We start from the raw sequence: 17015 nt of genomic DNA, 5'->3' as shown, positions 1-17015 counted from the left end.
AAAACATACAGTTTTGCACTCTGTCTCCATGATTTGATTTTCCCTGCAACGTTTACAGCATATAGAATCCTGACTGAGTCCAATTCTTCAATTTATGTCTGTTACCTCACAACAACAATAGAGGGAAAGTAAAAAGGGACAAGTGACATGGTGTGCGGCTCACATGTCCCAGAGTTGCTATTTCTTTCCTAATGTTGGACTCTCCTTAGTGGGAATCAGCAGAAAATTTCTGAATGAGTTCAATATTTCTGAAAACCAATTTTTTTTCTCCAAAAAAGACACTTAGATGTCCAGAGTCATGTTTTCAAATGCCTTCAGGTATTTAACAGTGCAGATAAGTGAGGAAGCAGTCAGCTTAATAAAAAAAAAAACCAAAAAAAACCCAAAAATCTGTTTCAACACTTTTGCCTCTGGAGCTAGGCAAATTGAAAACAGGAATGTGTGATACTTGTTTGCATCCAGAATTATATGTCTAAATACTATTTTAAAATTTGTCTAAAGTTGGTTGATTCTTACTGATTGTCAACAAGCTTTCCAGTTGCAAGACTTTCTGGGAACACAGTTTAGTCCCTTTAAAAAGTACTTTTATTGTGCTTCTCTACTTTTATTAATTTGCTTAGAAGCATTTATTAAAAAAAAATTATATATTTGGTGCTCTTAAGACAATTTACTTCTAAAGGAAATAAAAAATACAAAAAGCAAAAAATTGTTTATTTCCACATTCCTAAAATGTTATTAGCTGTATTCATGCTTTAGTTTGAAGAATATTTTTACATCCAAAATTACAAAAGTGAAAAGTGTGCCAAACAGTATTAAGGAAACAATTGTTTTGAAAGATGAAAGATCCAAAGTGGCGTGTGTCACCATAATGATAGATAGCCCTTCATTTAATTTCTCTTAAGGATGTAGCATGTTGGACACATGAGTGATTTGGGAATGGCTGTCATCTGTCTGAACTGCCCAAAAATATTAGAAAAATAGTAAAATGACAACTCTCAGAAGAAACATTTTCACCCTATCTCCTATCCTCTTTGGCCAGGGCTCCCCTGTTTAGTTTGTGCTGTGCACCTCCTACCTTTTGGAAAAATAGGTTGCTGGGGTTTTTATAACAGACTGGAAGATGATTTTTTGAAAGCACTCACCCAAAGTAAATATATTTGCAAAAATCTAAAGCCGTAACAGTCTGCTAGAAAAACTCATATGTGGTTATGGAAACTTAAACTTTTAACTCATGCTTGAAATAACATCAGGCTCACTTGCAGCCAGTTGACTGCCTGATGTTGATTTTTATCAAGTTTCAACTGTATTGTGCCAATCATGGTCTTAAACCTCTCAGAATATCTATTGCTTTTTTATTTCTGCAAGTTATGTAGTAAATTCATTTAATACAAAACTTTAGTGCATTTTAGCAAGATTATATCAAACTTTGAATTAAAAACAATGGTTTTTTGTTGTTGCTGTTTTTTTGGTTTTTTTACAAATCTCCCTAAAATTCTGCTACATGGAAGAAAAAAAAAGACTAACAGGTTTTTTTTACACCAAACTTACCATCATCTCTATCTGTTAAATACAGTACATTAGTATTGTATAGTGTCTAAAATATATTCCATTATTGATCAAGCTGCCTTCTAGTATCACCAATATTTTAGATAGAGGTATCTCTAAAACTCATTGAAAAGTGAATAGATCACTATTCCATAACTACTCAGTGTAATTTAAGAGCAGTACAAAGTCTCCTACACAATGAACACGTTCAGGACACAAAGAGTTTCTCCACTGACAGCTGCATTTATAACTTCAATTAGCTCACAGGCCTAACTACATTCAGCCCAGGAGCAAACAGCAAGCACCAATATTGACAATGCATTAGGTTTTTAAGGGAAATATGGTAGGAAAAGTTAATTAATCCACCTAATATAGTTCTATTCACATTCCACTGTATGTTATAGGAAAATAATAGTAAGAATAGTAAAAGAAAGCCATAATATCAAATGATCAAAAATAAGATATTTTTGAAAATGCAAAAAACTGAAACTTACAGCAGCAATACTAACCTTAGAACCCTGGACATGCAACAGACAAAACAGACAACAGATCACAACAATAAAAGAAAAAGAAAATTATTTAAGTTAACTAAAAAATGCAAGGTAAATTGAAACAAATTAGTATCTTGGAATTATACATTTGTTTAATTTATATTCAAAACAGCAAAATATTTAAGCTCAGCATGAACATTTGAAAGTAAAGACTTGTCAAAGATAGCTATGCACAAGGAAAACTTTAAATCTTGTATTATTATAGACTTCATGTAAACACTGATTCTTCCAAAGCAAATTTATGAAGCAAGGCAAAGTAAAGTAATGTTTTAACTAATTATATAGATATGAGCATTTTACAACAAGCCATTCAACTGAAATATAGTAAAGTAGTTAATCCTTTTATGAGGAGGCAAATATGTTTGAAATGCTTTGAAAAAACAAACATGAATTACAACAAGCAATGCTCTGATTCTTCATGCATAATGCTCTTCCCTTGAATACACCACAAGATAGGTCATTATAATATTACATTTGGGTGTGATTTCTTCAACCTAAACCAGTGTCAAACTAGATATGACAATGTTTTTGAATGACAGAAAAAAAAAAACCAGAACTAAGACATTTAGACTGAGTTTCCCTTCAAATTTCACTATTCACAATTAGATGTGTGTTAAATTTTTATGGTTTAGTTTTAGGTAGAACCACTCTCTCTATTACCATAGTGGTGTAGGAACTAAGTCTTAAGTTTTCACTGGGTCTGTTTTAAAAATAGAAAGAAATTTCAGATTCTGTCAGTTATCATTGCTATAATTTAGAGAGTGGAAAAGCCTAATCTAACAAAAAGCAAAACAAGCTGAACTGAACAGCTTTCTTCCCTCTTGGGGCAGAAAATACAATGCTCAACCAGTTTTTAAATGGGTCCTCATATTTTTGTTGTTGGATGCAGCTGGAGAATTAACTTGTGGCTATTATCTCTTAATTACTATCTGACAATTTTCGTAGCAGTTTTACCGCTTTTGATTCTCAGAATTGTTGTAGACCACAAAGCACCCGTGGAACCACAGGAGCTGTGAATGTGCTAACAGTAACACTATACCTAGGTCATACATCTCAGCTTTTAATCCACAGACCTAATGAGACCATCATTAAATGCTTAATGGAGTTTTGTGGGCAGTTCATTTAACACCAGCAGCCCTCAGATCACAATTTGAGAGCTGATCTTTTGAATTCTGCAAGTAAGAAGCTGAATATAGACTTCTTAGAATAAGTAGAAAAACAAACTGATTGCAAGGAGTTTGGAAATTTGTGCTAAATTGTCATATAATTGTCAAATATTTATACTCCTCAAATTTCTTTTGCCTTGCTCAATGTCCCCAAGTCCTTGTCACAGCTGCTATCCTTGTAGCAGGCAGTGATTCCTTCCAATTGCTAGCTCGTACACAAAATGTTTTATCTGTAAACCAGCTTCTATTAACAGAAAGCATCTTCTGCAAACCTTTTCCCTTACACATCCTGTTTTTCCCACTTCCACAACATCTTAATAATGTCTTCCTTATGGTTGCAGTTATTTTTAGAAAGCCTCAAAGACATTCCCAACAGAAAAGAGAAAATAAAAGGAAATAGTATTTTGTATTTTATAACCTTCCCGTAATTGTACAAGAGTTATCTAATATTCCCAATTTAATATCCAAGAAGTCAGAATTGAGAAGTAGAAGACACTCCAGATTATATTGTAAACAAAAAAAAACCTGCTCATATTTCTTGTTAATATTTTCTTAAATTTCAAGTAGTTTCATATATATAACTGGCAACACTTTAAAAGCACCAGCATTTGAAGTAAATCCATGTACAGACCCTAGGATAGAGGTACTATAGAACTGAAATTGAGTGAAATAGTAAAAATTGTGGGAATAGATTATTGTAAATTACAGTAAAGTTTGCCCGTATATCATAAAAATATAAAACCTTCTCTGCATTCCTGAGTTACCCCCACAGATTTTTGAGTGCTTTGTTTACACCAAAGATGCATCTTTTCTTTTATTCCCCTTTTAAAAAAAAATCTATATTTGAAGTTTTCTATTCAGATCATCCTAGTCTAGATTAAAAAAGAATCAATCCAACAAATAAAAATCCAAAACCATAGAAAAAAGAAAACAAAAAGAAAGCCCACAAGATAAAAGGACGATTTCTTTTACAGGCACTCCATATTGAAGAAATTCTATAGCTAAGACTGAGCGTTCTACAGCAGGCAAAGAATCATGCAATAATCTTCCACCCAGCCCAGAAGAATTGCCATTTCACTCCAAATCTGAACCATGCAAAAGAAAAAAAGTCTTTTTGGAATGGGGAGTTTTTCAAGAATTCATCTTTTTAAGGAAACTGCGACAGCACAACTTTTTTTAGCAATGGAGGGAACACAATACAGAATCTGTTGCACAAAAGAACAAAAGAAAAAAAAAAACCAAACAAAAACTAAAACTGCAATTGCTTTAGTATCCTGAATGTCATTTTGCTAAATTTATCCTGGGCTCTTTTCTTCAAATACACTTAATTAATTCAAGGATCTAATATTCAGCATCTGTTCTATTAATGAGAAATAGGTAAACTGCTTTATAAATACAGAGGCAATGGGATACATGTAAGAGCAGTTAATTCTATAGCAGATTGTTGAGAAGAGAGTTTTGCAGCAGAATTTAAGACTGCTTAAGAACGAAAGGCCCAGATTTGCCAGAACTCCAACTGATTCACTGAAATAAGGGAACTGTGCACAGACAGGACTGTGAGACAGTTGAAAAAGGAACCATGTGCTTCTGTCTTTCTCCATTAGAAAACAAGGTACGTCATAAAAAGAGAATGGGTTGAGCTCCAGGTTAACAATCATTCCAGCCAGACCCTACAGGGATCTGGTAGATGTCTACATCAAAGATATCTGAATAATTTGCTTCTGTTGAGTAGATCTCCATTGGATAAAAATCTAGGCCACATGTAAGTACCTCAAGTGAATACTGAGATCTTACCCTAATCTCTTCATGATTTCCATTCCTGTTTCAATCATCCCAAAGGTAAAGGGTGGAATGACCTTTACTGTCTGTTCTATAGTCTTTTTGCTTTCATGTTTCATTATTCCAAAACAAAAAGTAAATTACTTTTTTGTAAGTGGATGTAAATACATGATCTATGCCATAAATAAAATATACTAAGAGGAAATAAATAAGAACTACTACTTTAAAATTTCAATATGGGCTCCCAAAGACCATCAGTGGGAATGCCAGAGCCTCACCATTCATGAAAGTGAAGAAGGAAGAAATTAAGTAAAAATGAGCTCACACTTGTTGATAAATTGAATGTATGTATTCTACAGGATCTACAAAATGTGATCTGAAAAGCTCTGCAGAACAGAGATATGGAGGATCAGAGACCAAACAAGAAGATGTTGATGTGGATTCAAACAGGCACACCAGGAGATGTGACTCAATCCTACAAAGTCATACAGGATATGGAGCTGAATAAAGACATGATTAACCACTCTTTTCATAGTATAAACAGTAAAGCACATAGTGACTTCATGCATTTAAGCAGGCTTAAGAAAAACAAAGACAAGAAGTGTTTCGAAGGTTATATAATTGCTTTGTCAGGCTCAATGCCGTAGGATATTATGGAAGCTAAAAGCGTAAGTAGCTTCAAAAAAGATTAGATAAAGTCTAGAAGGATGAATTCCTCAGTGGTTATTAAATATGACAGCTCAAACACCCACTCTAGTTGTTAAAATCCTAAATGCTGAACAGAGTGTTATTAGAGCAATCAATATGCTTGCTTGTACTTCTGCATTTTGATGTAAGCTGCAAACAGGCACTGTTGGTGGCAGAATGCTAAAGCAGACAGGCCCTTGGGCTGACCCAGTGAGGCAGCTTATGGAGCCTGTGAACAGCCTCATGTAGCCTCTTCCTTTTGGAAGAGAAGTGCAACACAGCTTGAGTGGACTTCTATTACCATGACCAGTTTCAATTACAGAACTGCAGACTGAAAGTATGGTTGGGTTTGGGAGGGATTCAGGAGGTACTACACAAAATTTGAACTGCGTACCTTGTGGATAGAAAGTTATTCATTAATTTAATTAATTATAACACAGTAGATTCCACATGGAAATCAAGAAACACTTTTCTGTGGTGAGGCTGACTGAGCACTGACACAAATTGCTCAGGGAGGTGATGGAGTCTCCATCCTCAGAGATAGTGAAAAGCTGTCCCAACACAGTCCTGGACAACTGGCTGTAGATGGCCCTGTTTAAGCACAGATGCTGGATCAGGTGGCCTCCTGCATCCCCTTTCCAGCCTCAGCCATTCTAGGATTCTGTGGGTCTTTGAGTCAGTGAAGGAGAAAGCTTACAGGGCCTTTCCCCCTTTAAGAGTTACTTTGGCAGAGAGTGGCCAGTAGCAGGCCTGCTGTAAGTGTTTTTATGCAGTGGAGATGTCATATCAATCTTCCAGTTTCAAACCTCTTGTCTCTTCCCATTAGCAGCTTCTGGAAGGAGGAGGGTGAGACAGCCTTTTGTAACTGATTGCTTTCAGTGGCCTACCTTGCCCTTTCAAGGCTGAGAAGAAATATATTCTGAACCAGCAATCCATCCGCTTCTCCACAGCAGTTCAAGGATGCACAAGCATTAGAAGTCTGAGAATCAGTATGAAACTTCTTTTCATTCATCAGATTATGGATACTCACAAGTGGTCTGATGCTCAGCAGGGCATCTGCTCCGTTCGAAACTGTGATTCACAGCAAGACTGAGGGAGAGCACCTGCTCTAAGGAGGGAGGATGGGCTGCACTCTTCATATCTGTTGCAGTGATGAATAGATCCACCCTCCTTTTAATCTTTATGGACGGGCAATGCTGAACAGGAATGGAGTTGAACAGGCAGGAAGAAGCCTTTTTTTTTTTTAATTCCACACAGTAGAATTCATTCAATTTGAAGCAGAAACCAAACTAAGTGAATGACTTTATTTCACAATTTGTTTTTATTTTATTGTCCTAGACAGATGGTAAAATCCAGTATTGTACATATAATTGCATGTCTGATAATTACATTAATGTATAGCAAATTGCCAGCCCATGCATTCACACCACCCAAACAAAATCCACCAAAAAAAAAAAAAAAAAAAAAGGTTTTTAAACTGAAGTAAAAGTAAAGAAAAAAGTAATCTCAATTGCTGAATGGCTAGGAAAAAAATATTTGATCTTTTACTGCAAACCACATTTGCAGTCTCCTGTGTCTATTACCTACATTACTTCAGAGGAGTCTGTCCTTTCTAGGCCTCATTGTCTCCCCTTTCAAAGACCTATATTAACTACAACTAATTTTTACAGGATGCTCTAAATGACATTTAGTATGGAAGAAATAGTCACAGATATTAAAGGCACAGACAAGGCATCCCACTCAAATAACAAAATTACTCTTGTCAATAATGCAATATTTATAAAATATTTCTCCCTTTTTAGTGATAATACTCTGCCTGAGCTTTCATCTGCTAAGAACTTACAACTTTGGGCAGATAAAAATATCAGTTATTTTTAATACAAGATTAAAACAAAAACATGGGAGGGAAGCATGTAATGAAGGAAGAAGTAAACAGAGTAGACAGGGGATGACTTCTGGTCTCATTTGGCATGCAAACTAATAGTGGCCATGCAAAAAAGGTTTATGAATACCAATGAGTAGACATCATAAAGCATGCTGTTTTGTTACAGGAATCATTATCTTAATGGTCATCCCTTTAAATGAAATATTAAATAACTATGAAATATTTTTCTTACTAAGTACTACTTATCTGATAAAATAAGTATTTCAAATGCAAAATGTTCTAAACATTCTGTATATCATAGTCTAACAGTTTGATTATAAATTTAAATTTTTGAAGGAACTAGCAGAAAGGGGACAAGAGCCCCTAAAGAAGAAGAGTCAGCTGAAAATAGTAGTTGGCATTATTACCAACAATTTCTCATATGACCACTAGGTGGGAATATTGTACTTACAGTTGGGGATGTGGCTGCTGACAGCAATGGTAAAATTCCTCCACAAGCAATAATAATATTGTCTACCATCTGGGAAATGAGGTGTATTGTGTTGTGTACAAAAATAATATTTTCATTGCTATTGACAAAGTCCATCACTGACTTCGTGGAGTGACTGCAAGGACAGAAGAAAAGAAGGATTAAAAACAAACAATTAAAATAAATTGTAGATAAATATATTCTTTGCAACCATACTGTGAATGTTCCTTTGATAAAAAGGAAAAATTTTGTCTACAAAACTTTGCATGTAAATTGTCTAAAAATATCAACAAGGCTAGTCTAATGAACAAATTGATTACTATCTCTTTCTGCACAGGATTACATTCAAATACTCAGCTGAGAACAACATCCTCTAACCTTTTATTCCCATCAACCAATACTTCACTTCACAGGCAGTTCTGCTGAAGGCAGTGAAGTTGTTTCTGCAGCCTGAAAGCAACTATTTAATATTGACTTCACCATGCTGCAGCAGTGCCATCTGAAGCACCCTTGATAACATCTAATGATAACACCTGCTACTGTTTTAAAGGAGAAACTCAATAACGTGGCCAGTACTTGATTCAATATTAACTTTGCTAACTGATAATAAGCCTAGCATTAATAATAGCTCCACAAGCCACAGATGCTTGTAAGATAGGTTGAAATCTCAGCGACTTCTAATTGGTGAGCAACTGTCCCACGAAACAGTCACTCCCCAAAAATATAAAACCCCTGTGTGAAAATATTGATGAGTACTCTAAGTATGGTCTTTCCCCAAAGCAACATTTGTTGTCAGCCAGCAAACAAAAATTAAAGGCATCAACTGAAAATATACCATCTGAACTTTAACATTCAAGCATTATCCGAACACATCCCATATACTTGGCCAAAAGCAAAACATCAAAATTGTCTATTTCCAAGTGAGTATCACAGAACAGTTCAACAAACTGGAAATGTAATGTAGTATAAATTACTCCTTTGACAAAACTATGCTCAGGTTTTGTGAAAATTAACTATTCTCTAGTGGAAATTAGCATAAATTGTCTCCTTATATTAGAGTTACAAACTACCTCTATCAACTTGTACAAAATGTACAAAAACACTAGGAAACCACACTGTTGTCATAAAACATTAGATGATCACCAAGACTAAACTCTGCCAGTAGCTGGTATGCAAATGAAAATTTGTCAATAGAGTATTTCCTTAGAAAATGCATAGGAAAGACATTTTATTTATACACCTTGCAGGTAGAGAAGCTCTTTTAATTCATCAATTATGAGGATGGCTATCAGCAGAAGTTATTCTGTCTGGAATAGGGGCAGTAGGTTCTAATGCTAAATATAAGCTGGAAGAACAGCTCAGTTTGTTTAGGCATTCAGGATTTATACAACTCCACAAGAAAACAAGAATTACTACCTGTAAAAATTACTACCTGTGAGATTGAGCTGTTCCAGGCTGGGAAGGGGTAAAGAGAGAAGGTGGAAGATAAAGAGAGGCACTGCACCTAACACCAACACTTTTTCTCCCCACCATCCCAGTAACATACCCTGTCCTACACGCCTAATTTTTCCTTATTGATGGCAGCACAGATCAGGAGTTAAAGAAGAGACAAGGACACACCTTCTCCAAACATGTACATCTGTTTCTAGTGCAAAAAGCAAGTCTGTCAGGAGCCGCTGGTGCATGGGAGACCATTTGAACTCTGGAATACGAAACATAGTTGTGCGTGGACCTGGACTAAACTGCCGTCGCTGCTCTTCCGTCATTGGCATTCCTCGAAATCCCAAGTCAACACGTAAATCCCGGTCTTGCTGGGTGACAGATCGACCCTGTATTGCCTACATCAACAAGAGGTTCAAAAGTGATGTTAACTGTACGCAGTGTGTTTTTGAACACAATACAGAATCTGAGAAAGGACAGGATAAAACAATGTGGCCCCAAACCACAGGAGACATTGGTGCTCCAAGGCAGGGAGTATCCTTCAGTAAAGGAGCTGCTCCAAGCCAAATCAGTCAGTGCTGTTGGGGGATGTGGCTGGCCCCTTTTTCAGCTACTCACCAAGCTTTTACTCTCAGATTCTTCACTTGAAGTCTTACAGAAAAGACCAAATGTAGTCCGTCCAAGGCCAGTGATAAGACTTTGTTTATATGTAACAATTATATTTTGAGCTAATAAACATGGACAAACTACCTAGTGGTGGCTTCGAGGAATGTACATTTTTGGACGGCTCCTCATTTTTGAAAACCAATTTATTTATCTGGTCTTTTTAGCAAGATAATTAGAGAATTATATCTAGTCCCCCAAATCCCGTTTTAGCAATTTAAAAACAAAAGAGAACTGTACAAAACAATTATGTTAGCAATGTAAAAATGGACATAGCACTGGAGTTGAGCTGAAAAGCTTCTTGTTTATTTAGTCGACCTTGATCTCCTATAGCCAGTGTTATGAAAGTAGAAAAGGTTTTCTTCATATAATTTGACCTCTTGGAACTAAAATATTACAGTTGCTTGCATTTCCTATCTTTTTCTTAGGGTTATCTTTAAATGATTTTTTTTTTCTTAGATTTAGCTAAGATTTTAATTTTCACATTAATTTCTGCATTGTGTTTTTAGATTGTATTTTCCATATTTTCTAGCTAGAAACATAGGAAAAAGTGAATTTGATATACAATATTTGATCTATTAATTATAAAGGCATTAACTCTTAGGAGTAAGCAGTAGTTCCCATCTCTGTCACACAATTTTATTGCTTTCTTTCAGTCCATTGGAACAAAAGAGAGTTACTTCTTACTGATAAGGCAGGGAGATGATTGTAGATCTGCTTTTAGAGAATTTGATGTTAGCAACTCCAGTCAAATACATTCTCCTTCAGGTACTACTGCAGGTAACCCTCATGCCAGCAGCAACAATGGTATAATAACTTCAACATAACAAAGGAGCTTTTATTTAGCCAATAATACTGTATCTGCAAGAACAGGCTTTGATGTGCATTGCCACTGCACAAACAAGCATGAAACATGTAAGTATCTCCACTTAGACTCGGCTAGTCTTTAAGTAATTTTCAGTGGTCTCGAGATCAAATCTAATGAGGCAGTTACCACACCTACAGCAATCAAAACTCCAACCAGCAGCTCCACTGTATACATGCTAAAATAAAATTTCTCATTATTTAAGAATACAATTATTTTCCATTTATTTTTTATTTAATAATTACTTCAATTATTTTTTTACAGTTTACTTCATTTTAAGAAAAAGTATTTAACCACGGACAGCTTAGAGTTTATAGCACACAAAGAAGAGATTTGAAGATTAATTTCTGCTAGTTGCTCAGTTGATAATTCTTCTTAAGAATATTATTTCGAATAGAGATTAATGCCCACATATTTAAACCAATTCATTCTAATTTTTCATTGATTTTAGTAAGAAATAAATTTATTTAACTAGTATATGCGATATATATTTTCTCTACAGCCATGAAAGATTTCACATTATGGCATTTTCAAAGAAAATGGGCCTGGAAGGTGTGTATATTTCATACAATTAAAGAAATACAATTCAAATATCTCTCAGATCTCATACTATTAATCTCCCCCTCTGCAAAGATCAGTGATTACATTAGACACACACGGGTACTTGAAATTTACCTGGGTTGTGGTAGTTGTCTGGATCTTCCGTATCTCCTTCCCTGCCTCCTTACCATCATCAGATCTTTCTGTATCTGATATTATACTTCCTGCATCAACATTAGGTACAGTTTTGCTACCAGAAGACTCTGTCTCAAGAGTTGTGGCAGTCATTTCAGCATATTCTAATCCTTTAGATGATGAAGACAACTCCCTCTCAGAAATGCTATTCATTCCATCTGAAGTGGTGTGAATCTTGAACTCTTTGTCCTCTATTATACTTGAAGCACAAGTTATATCTACACTACCTGTCATATGTGCAAGCAATCCCAAATCATCATTTACACCAAGATGCATCTGTGTCTCTTGAACATTTGGAATGGCAATGTGATTACTTGAAAGTTCAGGAAGGAGTTTCTCCTCCTGACTAGGTATTTTATCAAAGAGAAATGAGGTATTGTTAGTAGAAGGTTCATCTTTCTCATCAGCCAGAGTTATTAATGGACCATTATCTTTTTCCTCATTCTTCTTAATAATACCCACACTTCCATGAACATTGTTTTGGAGCTTCTCAACAGCTGCACTATATACATTATCTAGAAGAGATTCCACTTCTACCAGTGCACCATTTTCTCCAGTTCCCAGTGTCTCTGGTGATAAATCCATATCATCAAGTTTTACTTCGGTAGCTTCTACTTTTTCAGCTTTTATATCAACTAAAAGGTCATGAACTTCTACATGCACTCCTCCTCCTCCAGGTCTCTCAGCAGTTCCAAGCACATCATCTGACACCTTTGAAGCCATGAGTAAGTCCCTCGTATCTGTATTGACAGGGTAATCTGTTTCACTTTCTGGGCTTTGACTTTGTGAAAGATCTTCTATCTCTCGAATTTCCATTCCACCTTTTGCTCCTGTTGTCTGAGAGGAAAGACCTGAGATGGTGCTCACATTCCCCTTCTTCCCCTTTTTTATGTTTTCTTCCTCCTGCCTTTGATACTCTTCATACATTTTTGCTAGATATTCCTTGTGAGCTTCATATGTGACCTTAAAAAGAAAAGAAAATTTAGATGATGTGCATAAATATACGCTACATTAATTGGGCAAAATGTAGCAAGATTTTTAGGAACATATTAAATACTGCTTACTAAGTATTTGACAAGAAAAAAAGCCACCTTGACATGAGTATTGAGAGCCACCAGATGGCACTAAATCCCTTTACATCTTATATTGCTGTATTGCTACAGATTTGGGGGTTATCAGTATTTCAAAAAAACATCTATGAGCTGTTTCTTACCTTGGAATGGGCTATAGAAAGAGTATCCACCCACACTCTCCAGCCTCCCCATTCATATTTTATTGCATGGTACAAGAGAATACGGAAAATGTTGTAAACCATCTCTGTGATCTTCTGCTCTTCAGAGTTCTTAGGATTAATGTATCCCAGAGAAAACATCCAGTCCTGCCACACTGAACACTGAAGTAAACATCTAAAGTAAAATAATTAGTTCAAAATGTATCCAAACAAAGCTACTTTATTTTAACATTACAATGGTTAAGATAGGAGGAACATCATGTCTTAACATCAATCCAATTTAACGAATAAACTTAAAAATACTTCAGTATGAAAAAATAACTAAAATATACTAGAGAGAAGAATCCAGTATTAGTTACTGAACTAAGAAATGTTACCACAAATGTATTACATTTATTTTAAATATATTTAATTTACTACAGATTCTAAAACTCTACACAGAATATAACAAATAGCTATTACCCAGAAATCAATGAGGAGAAAATACTATTTGCATGGACGTACCTTCTGTTTTCACGGCTATTACTAAAGAGTTTTATCATATCAGATAAGAACAATCGTCGAACTTCCATCAGCTCTGCACTTGGCGTGGAGTTTTTTAACAGTGTTGCCACCACCTTAAGAATCACTTTGAAAGAATAAATTAGTTATGTAAAGCACTTAACCAATGTTTAAAAAAAGAAATAATTGCTAACAGCCATTAATGTAAGAGGTAACTACAACCCATATGTATCTAAGATACATGAATGAATCGTTCTCACTTTCTGAACCATCATTTCAAAAAACCCTCTAGCTGACACATTTATCAAACAAACATAATATATTGTCCTTACTTGGATTCTGAATTTTCACTGTTGAATCTGGCTCTGGATGGGGTTTATGAACAACTTGGGTGCATACTTGTTCTGTCAAAATCTAAAACAGAATATTTATTTCCTTTACCATTTTTAATCAAACACTACAGTATTTCTTTGTTCATTTTAAAATTTGTTAAGAACATTTAACATGGCCACATGCAACATGATATTAAAAAATTAGGTAAAATATTTTAAATCTTGAAAACCAGAATAAAGCAATTCCTCTATGCAGGGATAAAGATTTTCATGGTTGCACTGTAGCTGATTAGCTAAACTTTGAGTTTGTTACCTATATATACAATAACAGTATTTTAAAGATACTACATTCATATTTCTCATATTTTTATACATTCACACATCAAATATCTTTCACAAGCTACATACATCAACAATTATTCTCATATATGTCATCAAAACCAAACCATTCTTAAAACTGGGTTTGGTTTCCTCCAGCTAGCAAAGAGTAAGAGTCAGAGTTAGCATTCCGTAGGTATAATCCTGGGGCTTCACATGATGAGGAAGACAGAAAATTCTCCTGTTGCTTGAATTGTACCCGACAACCTAATTAATCTGTATTGAGGCAACACCAGAAACCTTTCACACTGGGATACTTGTCACTGGATGTGTATATGCAACTTTATTTTTAAGAACAAGCTAAAAATTCAATGATATCAACACAGAAAAGCTAAAAATTCAATTACATCAACACAGAATTCTCAGTAAAGAGAATTAGTAAAGAGATTTAGAAAAGCTACATTCAAGTAAACGTATTTCAAAATTCAGTAATTTCACTAGCAATATTTATTTCAAAGAAGAACTTTAGCTCTCTCATTAAAAAATAATCAAACTAATGTCAGTCATGAACACAGAATCTTAGAATAGGTCTTTATATATTGGTATTTAAAATAGAATGCAAATATGCCCTTACTTTGTATGAGAGAATATGGAAAATATCTGTTCCTTAGCATCAGTTTCTTAGCAAATCTGCAGTACTTAGACCACTTAATCCCTTTTTTCTCCTTTCCTCTGACGATTTTTTCAAATGTTAATGTCTGTGGATGCTGAACTCCATGAGAACTTTGATTTTGTCAATGAGTTATGCATTTTTCTGAGAATACCAATCATAGAAGCATTCAGAAAACTGAATGCAGGAACTAGACTCCGGCTCAAGTGGCCAAACCATAAAAGGTAATGTACAATAAAAAGAACTTGGATCTAAGTCACTGGCAAATAGATGACATTTAGGTTTTTACAATCATAGGAGAATAATTTTCCACATTACTCAGATTTAGAACCCTGTAAACCAAGCACTCCTGTAGTTTCTTTTTTCTTCTCTGGAACCTACCTTGAGCATTTAGTCACTAAATCTATTTGCAAGTAAAAAAAGCACTAAAAACCTTTTTAGTGCATAAGATTTTCAGAAATTGTAAGAAATTCTGTTCTAAGACACCACTTTAGCAATAATTGAAAATGATACATGAGATTGATGTGTGCAGGCATGAAGACATGGGTTTCAACCACATGATGTTCTCGATATTTTGCTTTTACAAAATTGCTCTTCATCAAAAGTGAAGCCTCTACAAGAACCTGGTAGAACAGCAGAATGCTTTGGGGTCATTCTTATTTATCTCAAGCAGTATAAGCTACATAAAAGTGGCTGTGTTAGTTACCATTTGGCATGGTTGAAAAAGAAAAAAATGACAGCACTCTTCAAAATTTTGTGAACATAAAATGAGTGACATGAAAAAGAAGAAAGAAAAGAGAGGCAGCTCTGACTTAAGCATTTTCCATTTCAATGGAAACACACTCTCCAAACAATGGAGAAGTATGAGTAATTGGAGGTCTGCAGTACCTGTTGTGGTTTTGGTTTTTGTTTGGGTTTTTTTGGTTTTTGCTTTTTTTTGGTGAAAAGTGATGAACATTCTAAGGAACAGGATCTCTTCTATCAGAAGTGGAAAGTTTTATAGAACCTATGTAAAAATTAGAACACTTAATAAAAATATCTAAAACATGGCAAAATACGTTGCGAACCAAGAAAAACTTTCTCAAAATTTCTTAAGTTTTTCTCAAAAGTCTTGAGAATCAGGATATTATAGAGCACACATATTTTAAGTCATGCTTTTTGGAGCAGAAACAATAATCTTTACATTTAACAATTTGTACCTCATAAAGCGTGTTATATGTTGTGACAGTCACTGTGTTTGTGTGCAGCATCAACCTTTCTCCCAGAAGTGTGAAAAGACTGTGAGTATGCATGATTTCAACCTTTCTCCTGTAAGAGAAAATAAAAACATTAGCCACATGTCAAGTGTAATGAGCACTTTAAACAAAAGCAAGGTAAAACCCAAAAGCCAAGTATTTTGATGCTGTACTAAAAGGCTTCCAAGCTTGTTATTTTATATATATTTAAGATATTTCCCACAATTAATGCAAAAAATATACAAAATGTCGTATTTAGGATGGGCTTTTGTATTGAAAAAAAAAAATCACACCATCCTCAAAGTCAACTCCTACTATCTTACTCAGGGTAAGAAAGTTAAAGATGTGCACAGGCTGGTTAAAATCTTATTACTGAAGAACACAACTTTTGTCACATCACAAGAACTCAGGAAAATCCAGCTTCATATTTTCCAATATTTATCACAGAACTGGTTAGGTTGGAAGCAACCACAGCGGGTGATCTGGGCCAGTCCCCCTTAGATTGCTCAAGCAATCTGTATCTGTTAATAGTAATATATATATATATATATATATATGTATATATATATGGATTTTTCAGTACCACCTTTCTTCTTTATATATCATTCTCTCATGAAGGCAATATATTAAATCCTGGAATAAAATGTTACAATACACTGAAAAGTTATGAAATTCTACATGATTGAAATCCAAAACTACTCAAATCTTTAAAAAGTGAAGAACGAAGCAGCTCACATCAATGAACTCCCCTAGTCCCCAAATCCTACCATTTTAAAATAAGACATAACATCATAAATAGAGGACTCCTCATATTTTGCATCATTAAATTTACCTACTACTATAATGGATATGAAATAAAAATTATTTTACAAAATAAATAATAATCTATATTAAAGAAGCAGAAAAATATTAATTAGGATAAAGTTTCTAAAAATAATATGCA

At 34.7% G+C, this 17015-nt stretch overlaps 1 protein-coding gene across 4 annotated transcripts in view; it reads right to left on the bottom strand.

Moving 5' to 3' along the window:
• The window catches only part of NBEA (neurobeachin), a 454173-nt gene that overhangs the window by 299278 nt on the left and 137880 nt on the right, over positions 1 to 17015 (bottom strand). For 3 of the 4 annotated variants that reach the window (XM_059493591.1, XM_059493592.1, XM_059493595.1), the window contains exons 18-25: positions 16037 to 16145; positions 13850 to 13931; positions 13521 to 13644; positions 12999 to 13191; positions 11726 to 12748; positions 9703 to 9920; positions 8065 to 8218; positions 2055 to 2063 (exon numbers count right to left, since the gene is read on the bottom strand). In XM_059493591.1, coding sequence (XP_059349574.1) covers positions 2055 to 2063; positions 8065 to 8218; positions 9703 to 9920; positions 11726 to 12748; positions 12999 to 13191; positions 13521 to 13644; positions 13850 to 13931; positions 16037 to 16145 — 1912 coding nt within the window. Of the gene's footprint in view, positions 1 to 2039; positions 2064 to 8064; positions 8219 to 9702; positions 9921 to 11725; positions 12749 to 12998; positions 13192 to 13520; positions 13645 to 13849; positions 13932 to 16036; positions 16146 to 17015 lie in introns of all 4 variants that reach the window. The other variant, XM_059493594.1, reaches the window with a different exon arrangement.

This window comes from Ammospiza nelsoni, chromosome 2 (genome assembly GCF_027579445.1).
Source record: "Ammospiza nelsoni isolate bAmmNel1 chromosome 2, bAmmNel1.pri, whole genome shotgun sequence".
NCBI lineage: Eukaryota > Metazoa > Chordata > Aves > Passeriformes > Passerellidae > Ammospiza > Ammospiza nelsoni.
This window is presented reverse-complemented; position numbering and strand designations above follow the sequence as displayed.